This window comes from Populus euphratica, unplaced genomic scaffold (assembly GCF_000495115.2).
Source record: "Populus euphratica unplaced genomic scaffold, PopEup_1.0 scaffold30.1, whole genome shotgun sequence".
NCBI classification, from domain to species: domain Eukaryota; kingdom Viridiplantae; phylum Streptophyta; class Magnoliopsida; order Malpighiales; family Salicaceae; genus Populus; species Populus euphratica.
Genome location: NW_011499869.1, coordinates 1 through 10099, shown reverse-complemented (window position 1 = coordinate 10099; position 10099 = coordinate 1). Strand labels below are relative to the sequence as shown.

The following is a 10099-nucleotide window of genomic DNA, read 5'->3' as shown; positions in this document are numbered from 1 at the left end:
GTCGTGTAGAAGTGTTCAGCAAAAAATGATCTTTATTCTCCATTTTGAAAGCTACATGCATGGTAGCGAGAAATTTAAATAGGATAGATTCCAATCTTATTAAAACCATTGTTTCTTCTCTCTGTCATGGTGTTTACGGATCTAACACCAACAACAATAATAATTAATCACATAATACTTTATCAGCACAAAGTGAACCATAATGGTGTTTTCTGAAACAGGAGTACTTGATCGAAATTGGATAAGAAACATTAGTATGATTAGCTGGGATTTATGGTTAAAGAACAATATAAATTATATCTTGAAGTTGAATTGAAATAATTTTTTGATATGATATTGAATCTTTGTTGATTAAGTGGTTAAGAATTCGAATTTTATCATCATTCTATTTTATTTGATAAAATTAAATACAGGATAGTGATGAATTTGCAAGTATGAATTGATGCTGAAGATGCTGCCAAAAAGCAATGGCAATTTGATTACAATGAAGTCTCTCTGTGGACTGCATTGCATCTCTTTGGCTTAGTGTAATCCGCCTAAAATCTTTCACAAAAAGAATCATGTAAACTACCAATGCTGAGCTCATGCCGCATAGAGAAGCCGGCATTTTGTGTACAACTCTGTAATCAACGGTAACAATGCTTAACTGGTTTGTCTCTACCATAGGTTTCAAGCTATAAATAGAAGGATTGAGGTATACACTTCTCCTCAGGTTGTAAGAATTAAATTAACCTAAGCCTCGGAGAAAGAAAAGATACAGGAGATATGGCCAAGTCTAGCAACAAAACAACCATGCTCTTCAACTTGACTTTGATGCTGTCTATTCTCCTCCTTGCGTCTGTCGTCGAAAGCAGATCAGTTCTTGGCAGTAAGTCTTAGATCAAACACTAGTGTAATTTAAACTCTTTGATCAATTTTATCTTTCTCTTGGCCATAAGGATAGCAGGCAATATTGCAATATGAATTGATGCCCTTCTTCTTGTTTTCGGGTTCTTAGGGGCAGCAGCATCCACACCAGACTGTGTGTCAGTGCACGGAGTAGTAACTGGAGACACTTGCTCTGCTGTTGAAAAGCAGTTCGGCCTAACTGCTAACGACTTCAATGCAATCAACCCCAATCTCGACTGTGACAAGCTCTTTGTTGGTCAATGGCTTTGCGTTGAAGGCACATCGAATTAAGCTGCATCCTTTCCAAGTATTCAAATCTTATTGTACGCTTTTTTATGTCTATGAGGACATGAATAAGGAGATGGTCTCCATGTCGCTAGCTAGGCTTCTCTGAATTACTGGCAATTATGTGCCAGTGATCATTACACTTTATTTTTCTCGGAATTTCAACTGTTCGGCTTCATGATAAAGCTTCGGCCTCCTGTCTCTCCCATTTCTTTCCCAGGACTGGCACTATCACTATAAAAGGAAATTTTTCATACAAAAAAAAAAAGAAAAAAAAAGGAGAGAGTTAGATATTTGGGATTTTCAGTACGAAATTATCCCACAAAAATTTTATATTTTATAATTTTTTTTTATAGAAAAGTTTTATTATAAAAAGTATTTTGATAATTATCCCTCAAAAAGGGAATACTGATGAGTGCTGACAAATAAGGCAGCCTGACGTTCAAGGCCCAGACTCACTCCAATTCAAGAAATGGGCCTTAAGGCCCAAAACAGCTCTTGGTGCTAATTTACAGGGCTGTAGGAAGTCCAAAACAAAAGCCAGCACAACCCTAAAAGACACGTGCCAACATCAGCGCTCTTGCGCTCCCAAGAATAAGAATTTTGTTACCGAGACTTCCCTTTCATGTAGATTGAATCCTTGAAACATTTACCTCATTGATAATAAGAGGTTGTCATATCATTTAAGCCATTCATACACAGCAGCAAGACTAAGGTTTTTTGAGTCACTTATATTATCTCCAAGCTTGATATTTCTTATGGTAAAATCTCAGTTAGTGAAATGGGGGGCTAAGATGTGTTTTTTTTTGTTTGGGGACCATTTCATAAGAATACCTTTAAAAAATTGTATGAATTTAAGGATGATTTTGAAAGAATTTCAAACTTTGAGGGCCACTTCGTACATTCGTCACTGGCTTAACGAGATTAATTCTACATTTGTCATAGAGCTTGTCACCCACACCAATTCTTCAGAAAGTAAAGAAATTACTGGCTGGCTGGCTGGTTTGATTTCTCTGTTTCAGTGACAAATAGAGAAAGCAAAGACAAGTGGTGGGTGTAAATATTGTTCCTAGAACTTTAGCTAGGAACAGCACCACGTACACTAGATGGCCTTGCCAGCTCAACTTGCAACCCAGGCGAGGTGGCTGATCGTTTTAAACATCACGACAATGCCTCCATGCAGAACAAACCAATCCTCCATGCCACAGAACTCTGCCAGTCACCACCTCTTTCACCCTATAAAGTGAGCTTCAAATATCAGCCCAACTCACCACTTCTCAGTTTTTTCTTCTTTCTTCTGCTGCCCTGTACACGTCCAGCATGACTAAACATGTTGTATTATTGCTTCTCTCTTTGCTTGCTTATGCAGCTGTAGCAAGCACTGAAATGCAGCGGAGCGAAGCGCAACAATGCCAGCTCCGGAAGATCTCTACCAGCAAACCTTCTCATCGGATGAGGTCCCAAGGTGGTGTGACTGAGATTTGGGACCCGGAGGAGGACCAATTCCAGTGTGCTGGGTTCGCTCCCATGAGGGACACTATACAGACTAATTCCCTCTCTTTGCCCAAGTTCTTCCCTGTCCCTCGCTTGGTATACATTGCTCAAGGTAAGATAAACGATTTTATAAGATCAGGCTGACTGATAATATGGACCAATAATTAAGAGCTCATTTTTATGCTCTTTGAGAAAAGTTAGCTAACATGAGAAGTAAAATGGAACAGGTAGGGGAGTAATGGGAGTCAGCTATCCTGGATGCCCAGAGACGTTTCACAAAGATCAGCAATTTTCAAGAGGCCAAGGCCAGAAGGGAATGTCAGGAGACCAGCACCAGAAAGTTCACAGGATTCGCCGCGGAGATGTCATTGCCGTGCCAGCAGGAGCAGCCCATTGGTGCTACAATGATGGTAATGAGGAGCTCATCGCTATCTCTGTTCTTGATCTTAACAACCAGGCTAACCAGCTGGACCAAAACCTTAGAGTAATATTTCTCTCCATTTCCCTTCGAAGTTCCAGTAACTTTTAATATGTGGTGAGGGAGCTAATTGTTGGTAATTGTTCATGTTACAAAGGGATTTATGCTGGGGGGCGGCCAATCCAGGCATGGACAGGAAAGAGCTTCTCGGAGATATGCAGGTCAATCTGAGAGGAGCCATGAAGAGACCTTCCAGAACATTTTCCGTGGATTTGACGAAGAGTTGATGGCTGAGGCCTTCAACGTTCCAAGAGAGACTGTAAGGAGAATGCGACAAGATAGTAACAGAGGACTCATTGTCAAGTGCCGAGAAGATATGAGAATCATGTCACCCGATCAAGAGGAAGAGGAACAAAGCGAATCTTCACCTCGGAACGGCTTGGAAGAAACTTTCTGCAACATGAAAATCAAACAGAACATTGAACTCCAAAGAGAAGCCGATGTTTACACTAAACAGGGAGGAAGAATCTACATTGCCAACCAGCAAAAGCTTCCTATCCTCCAATTCCTTGACATGAGCGCTGAGAGAGGCCATCTTATGCCAGTAAGTAACATTTAACCCAATTTCAACCCTTGATTTACCGTGCATTTTTTTAATCCAACTTCATAGAATCATTCCTCTCGCAGAATGCATTGTACACGCCACACTGGTCCATGACAGACAACAGAGTCGTCTACGCTCTCCGCGGTGAGTTGAACGCACAGGTTGTGGATGAAAGAGGAAACACCATAATGAACGAGAGAGTAAGGCAAGGTGACATGTTTGTGATCCCTCAATTCTATGCTACATTGATGAGGGCAGGAAACAATGGTTTTGAATGGGTGTCATTCAAATCAAGCAGCCAGCCAATGAAGAGTCCCGTGGCTGGTTCCATTTCCGTGATGAGGGCCATGCCCGTTGATGTCATCTCCAACGCTTACCAGATTTCCCCAAGAGAAGCTGAACAATTGAAAATGAACAGAGATCCAGAGTCCATGCTGCTGTCCCCTACCAGGACCTCATCTTGAACAGAATTTTTGTTCTGCTAGCTACTTCCTGTACTCCTAGGGCCACGACTACTAAGAAATCCCTTCTTGTTTCCTTAGAGAAGGATCCATCAACCAAGAAGCTTCTGTATATTTTGTGGGCGAGTGTAAAAATGCATGTAAGCCTTCTTTTATGATCAATAAAAGGTGGCCTTCTTTTATGACAGCCTTCCAGTTCTACCTGGACCATGGCTCATATAATCTTTTTTCCCCTAACATTGCCCAGGCTAACGAAGAACAAATAGCCACTCAAAATATCGCATATCCTGAAATGACAGAATGGACCCCGCAGTACTATTCTAAAAACGACGGCCAAGAGAACTTTCTGGTGCAAATTACAGCAGCCATTTCCCAGACAATGAATTTTGTGATTTTTTTATTTGATCAAATGAAAAATGTATGCTAGCTAAGCTTTCCCAGGCCACGTGAAAACCCTGGGAAGTTCGGACCCAAAAAACAAAATTGGAAAATAAAAGAAATTCAGTAAATTTCAATTGTACAACATCCATCAGTAACTTGAAAATATGAAAACTAGATGAGGGATTGGACACCAAGCTGTTGCATTTCCATTAGCTTCCATATTGGGTAGATTGCACCCCCACCAAGTTCTTCTGGATCTACTTGTCGCATAGCCCATGCATAGTATACAGTATGGATTGTATCCTACGACAGCCACCAAAAAATTTATTCGAACTCTCGCAAGCAAGAGCAAGCAGAAAGAAGAGTGTTGATTTTTAGGAAAAACGTTTTGAGAAAGAAGATTCATATTTACCTGACCCCCTTCTGTTATTGCACCATTTTGATCACGTATACAATGGACTTGCTGTGTCTGGAACTGCATTTATTCCAAGAAACATGGCCATCAATAGGCAGAAAATCATTTAATGATTGCAATAAAGTTACCCAAAAAGGGATGCATACCGCCACAATGATTAGCGGAGAGGTTCCCATCATTTTGATCTCCCTTACTTCCACATCAGATATATGTAAAATCTGCACCAATCATAAGGATTTTTTTATCAACTTATCAAACTGGAATATACCATGCATTCCATTTAAAAACAATATACAAATAACTGCAGTCTGCAACCAATACCTAAAAGTCATGACAACTATGAGTTCTTTCCCAACTATGAGAAACATATGCAGCCTCTTAAATAACTATCTATTTCCTAGTCTTAAATTGCTTGATAAACCCACCAAACGATTATAAATGTAGCAAAATCCCTCAAAATTAGATGTGCACACACTTGTCAACATACCGTCATTGTTTATTTCATTCTTTGTACTCATCATTTAGTAATTCTAAAAACAGTTATATACTGAATAGGCAATACAATAACATTAACTATTATGTCTGATGAATCACTTGACCACATGCTCTATCACTAAAGCAATTTGAAGGTCAACAAGAAATGCAAATGGATTACTTCATTCATGACATGTATGCTTTGCCTGGACACCACCCCCTACCCAGGCACATGTTTATGATGCTAATGATGAGATAGAACTCAGCACCCATCACATCAACAAGTAACTACAGTATGCATCCTGATATATGTTATTGTCGATTTTGATTATGACAACAAGTTCTTTCTGACTTTTAGAAACATATTTAGCATTAAAGGCCTGGCTATTTTCTAGTCTCAAATTACTCAAGAAACTCACCAAATTATTGTATATGTCACAAAATCCATCAAATATAAGATATGCATACACTGGGCAAGAGTCTCAACATACCCTGTCATTGTCTCTTCATTTTTTGAACTTGGCATATAGTAATTCTAAGAACAGTTATATATATAGCACAGCAACATGGTCTAACTTGAAGTGGAAATGTGATAGATAGCTATTACATCTGATTACTCATTTAAGAGAATTAAGTTAATAATTATGCTTGGCAAAAGCATCTACATAGTCCTCTAAAAATACAATAATTGAAATGAAAAACATTTGCCTTTACCGTGGATAAAAAAAAATATTAAGAAGGAATGTGCAAACCCACCGGAAGAAAAGGACATTCTTCCGCAGGAAAAACTAAGCTCAGCAAAATGGCACTCCAATCAGCTAAATGCAGCAAAATCCATGCCATTAAAAGCCTTGAACATTGCAAAATAAAGAAAGTGTTTTAAAGTGGAAATTGTTACCTTGTTATCAAAGAATATACCATGGGCCTCAAAAGCCTTATGTTCTGCTTCACACCGATTAATCACTTCAGAGGTGCAGTATTTCTTCAAAGTTTCTATATCCCCCTGTACATAGAGAGCATTGGTTAGTTGCTGATGAGACAGAATTTCAATTACTCATATGGGCAAAAGGTGGGAGAGTCATGATAAATGAACTTTGTGCTCACCTTCATATAAGCATTAAGGACAGGTCTAATAGCTTCCTGAACTTCTGCCACAAAATCCATCAAAGAAAATGATCTGGTAAAAACACATCCAAGGAACAAAAAAGTTCATAAATTTAAGATGTTGGAATACAGAACATTAGTTTGTGAAAAAACAAAATGAAGCTCATTTGATCATACGGATCTCGACGACGTATTTCCTTGATTGATGCTGCTGCGTCACTTTCTTGAAAGATGGAATCACTGACACTGTCAAGAAAGGAAAATGTTTTATGAACTCTTTAAGGTATTCGTCCTCTCTAGCAAGAGCACACAGGAGGGAGGGAGGGCCATACTCCTGGATTTTGTGAACAATGGGACTATCACTCGTCTCCCATCTATCCCGCATGTCCTCTGCAATCTAGGAATTTCAACCAAAAGGGATTTTACAAAAACGATTTGAGAGGGGCACGGTGAACTAACACCTCAAGAACTGATATGAAATTATGGAAGATCAGACCTCATGACCCTTTGTCACAACAGGTTCACTGAGACCAGCAAAATGCTTGAATAAAGGATGACCTTGCATCTGGGCTTAAAAGATCAGGAAACATTATCATCGCAGCGAAGAAGCATGACAATATAAAATAAGTAGCTTTATTTGTAATGAAAATTCATGCAGCATTAATAAAATTACTTTTTCTCTTATTGACTCCCATTTTTTACTCCATCGAGACTGTTTTGAGGGTAGAACAGCAATGTCAGTTTTTGTACTTATTTCACCGCTGAAGGAAGGAGGAGGGGTATATTCCAGGTGCTTTCTCGTATTGGTATTACCATATAACTCATCCTTCACAACATCATATCCTTTCTTCATCATTTCACTGACCCTTGCTCCTTTCAATTTCTGGAAGGCTAAAGACACTTTTGAGGAAGGAATGCTTGATTTAAACTTTCCAAACAATGTTTCTGTTGTATCACTGGTTCCAGTCTGCTTGTCTGCTTCTTCACCAGGAAAGGCCTTTCTACATTCTTCAGCACCAACACCATCTTTAGTCGATGTGCCAGCAGACTCAGATGACTCTTCTTTCCCAATCCCAAAAGTTTCTTTGACCTAATCACCCAAGATGTAAAAAATAATTACTTCACGGCCATCACTCCAAAGAATAGGCTGGTGATTAACAGGTAAGCATACCTCCTCTGTGGCAGCTGAAACTTTTTCTTTAACATTGGCAGAAACCTAAAAACAACAAGCAATTGCTAATAGTAAATTATATCCAACTAACACGTGTTATTATTAAAACTCAATAATCCTAGATTCTCCAATTCAGAGACTTCGAAATCAACCCCACTGTCCGCTATCTGATTAATAGGTCAGTTTCAAAACTCTCTGAACAGAAAGCAAAAATGACTTTGAAACTCTCTGAATGGAAAGAAAAAATTGATCTTGCAAAATATGAACAATCTACTCACAAAAATGGAATGTTCCAAGCAAAAGATACTTCTACGGTCAACAACATCTGAAGATCAACGATATGAATCACACACCTTTTTCGCAGTAGCTTCAGCTTCAGTCCAAACGCAATCCACATGCTTGTACAGCTTCTCAGTTGTCTGCTTCGTTCTGCATTCGCCATTTCATCATCTCAGGCTCTCCCTTGACATACAACGGTATGTCTCAGCCTATTAACTACTAATTAAAGCTAACAAATTACATAAACCATGAACCTGCTGTTTATTCTCAAGACACACCTTACCTTACTTTGAGCTCTTCTTTCACCCCTTTCAGTTCCTCAGCTTTTTCCTTCAGTTCCTTCACAGACTGTTTAAATTCTAGATTTCTGCATCCAATATCAACGAAAAATGTATAAATAAATTATTACAACTCCATAACTAACAAAAAAAGGGACCATAAATACCTTTGAGCTTCTCCTTTAACTTTCTTGGAAAACTCATTGAAGACGCTAAATCGACGGTAGCCGGAATACGGGCATCCGTAACTTGATACCACCTGTAATCTGCTGCTTGGAACCTACAACGCCAAAAACAAAACATACAGTCACTACCCCAATACAGAAAGACAAAGACAAGGGGGGGAGGGGGGGGGAGGTTTCTTTGGAAAATAACCTGTTTGGTTATCAATTGAAGACACAGGGGCTGTCTTGAGAGTACCAAGTCTCGAACAAGTTTCCTGCTCGCCATTTAAAACAGAACAATTTCTTTGGTTTAATTCTTTCCAGAGGGGGGGTTGTCGATGTTTCGTGAGAAACAAACCAGCAACGGTAGCGGTATTATTTTGTTGCCCTAACGTGTGTTTGTATTTTAGTTGCTGCCTATAGAGAAGAAGGGAGGGGTTTGTTCGGGTGACGAGAGATTTGTGCGGAACTCAGGATGTCAGAATAACTTTGAGCTCGTCTGGGTTAGCATGTGAGCCTTGACCAAACAGTAACCTAGGACCGAATTTCTGGTCTGGGCTGGGCCGGCATGGGATGGGCTGGGTTAAGAGAAATGGTTCGCTTCAAATTTCACTTCAAGAATAAGATTGGAAACACAAATAGATTAGTGAAGAGATTCACAACAGGATCAAACAAGAGTTCAACACAATTCAATCCTAGTCGCACAACACACCAGTCGACAAAATCCAAGCTAAAATTTCAAGTTCTTTACATCTGGGCAACATTGCAACACAACAATAACAGAGAAACACACAGAAGGATTGGTCACAAAAACAAGTAAGAATATATACTAGTTTATAATTAATTACAAGCTTCGTTGGTAACAGAGAACTGCTTGGCTTGAGCGGCTGCAGCCTCCTTGGAGACCAATGCCTGTATCAGCAGAGTCTTCACTTCCCAAGCAGAGTATGGAAACCCCTCTCTAGCATATGAGTTCAGAAGGGCTGCACTCGCCTGCTTCAACAACCCAGCAAATGCGTTCTCATCGTCATTCCTAGTCGTTGATTCCAGCAAGGTCACATCCGACCCGTACCGCTCAAATACTCCTGATCCAAATACCTTTGATACCGTTGCTCTCTGCGGGACCATCCTTGGCCATGACTCTCTCCTGCTGCTCCAGAACCTGAGACAGATACGCGTCCGCTCATGTCACTCAATCCACAAACTTTATACATTACGATACAACACCATAGGTACGTATGTAACGTACATGTACGTGGTAGGCGTTCTACATGCTTCTTAAGACTGAAACTGAAGGAGAGAAGATGGGGGAACAGAGGGCTTACTGGGGAGTGCATCTTCCTCTGGTTCTTGTGTAGATAAAACCAGGTCTTGTGGCTGCCGCTTTTGAAGCTGCAAAGTGAGCAACAAAGATGATGAGAAGGAGTCGACTCAGTAGAAAAGGCATACCCATCGTCGTGCTTTAACTTTGTTACGGCTGTGCTTAAGCTTCCATTGTTCCTCTGATGTCGCTGTTTGGGATCTGAGTTTCTTCTAGCTCTATCTTTGGACACGATTTCAAATTTGAGACTACTGAGTGTCTCTGTCCTTTTGGCACGTGTAGCTATGATTTTAGACCGGACTCCGTTTTTCCAAAAATATTCTATAATATAATGAAAAGAAAAGATTAAACAGAACATAACT

General features: G+C 39.8%; 4 protein-coding genes across 4 annotated transcripts; 2 read left to right on the top strand and 2 right to left on the bottom strand.

The window, feature by feature from the left end:
- Positions 1 to 2469: 2469 nt before the first annotated feature.
- LOC105126957 (11S globulin seed storage protein 2-like) lies at positions 2470 to 3196 on the top strand. Its single transcript, XM_011028023.1, has 2 exons — positions 2470 to 2779; positions 2895 to 3196. Exons 1-2 carry the CDS (start codon positions 2494 to 2496, stop codon positions 3194 to 3196), a joined length of 588 nt encoding a protein of 195 aa, XP_011026325.1. The 5' UTR covers positions 2470 to 2493.
- Positions 3180 to 4622, top strand: LOC105126723 (11S globulin seed storage protein 2-like). Its single transcript, XM_011027679.1, has 2 exons — positions 3180 to 3689; positions 3773 to 4622. Exons 1-2 carry the CDS (start codon positions 3249 to 3251, stop codon positions 4151 to 4153), a joined length of 822 nt encoding a protein of 273 aa, XP_011025981.1. The 5' UTR covers positions 3180 to 3248; the 3' UTR covers positions 4154 to 4622.
- Positions 4527 to 8896, bottom strand: LOC105126724 (mitochondrial import inner membrane translocase subunit TIM44-2-like). The gene is made up of 14 exons (XM_011027680.1): positions 8628 to 8896; positions 8420 to 8532; positions 8258 to 8341; positions 8049 to 8124; positions 7696 to 7740; positions 7198 to 7614; positions 7021 to 7089; positions 6857 to 6921; positions 6702 to 6770; positions 6525 to 6597; positions 6319 to 6423; positions 5093 to 5164; positions 4944 to 5006; positions 4527 to 4834 (listed from the first exon to the last, which is right to left on the bottom strand). The coding sequence occupies exons 1-14, from the start codon at positions 8700 to 8702 to the stop codon at positions 4703 to 4705; spliced, it is 1458 nt and encodes a 485-aa protein (XP_011025982.1). The 5' UTR covers positions 8703 to 8896; the 3' UTR covers positions 4527 to 4702.
- A 141-nt stretch (positions 8897 to 9037) lies between these two features.
- On the bottom strand, positions 9038 to 10053 carry LOC105126722 (uncharacterized). The gene is made up of 2 exons (XM_011027678.1): positions 9742 to 10053; positions 9038 to 9578 (listed from the first exon to the last, which is right to left on the bottom strand). Exons 1-2 carry the CDS (start codon positions 9867 to 9869, stop codon positions 9257 to 9259), a joined length of 450 nt encoding a protein of 149 aa, XP_011025980.1. The 5' UTR covers positions 9870 to 10053; the 3' UTR covers positions 9038 to 9256.
- Positions 10054 to 10099: the final 46 nt, after the last annotated feature.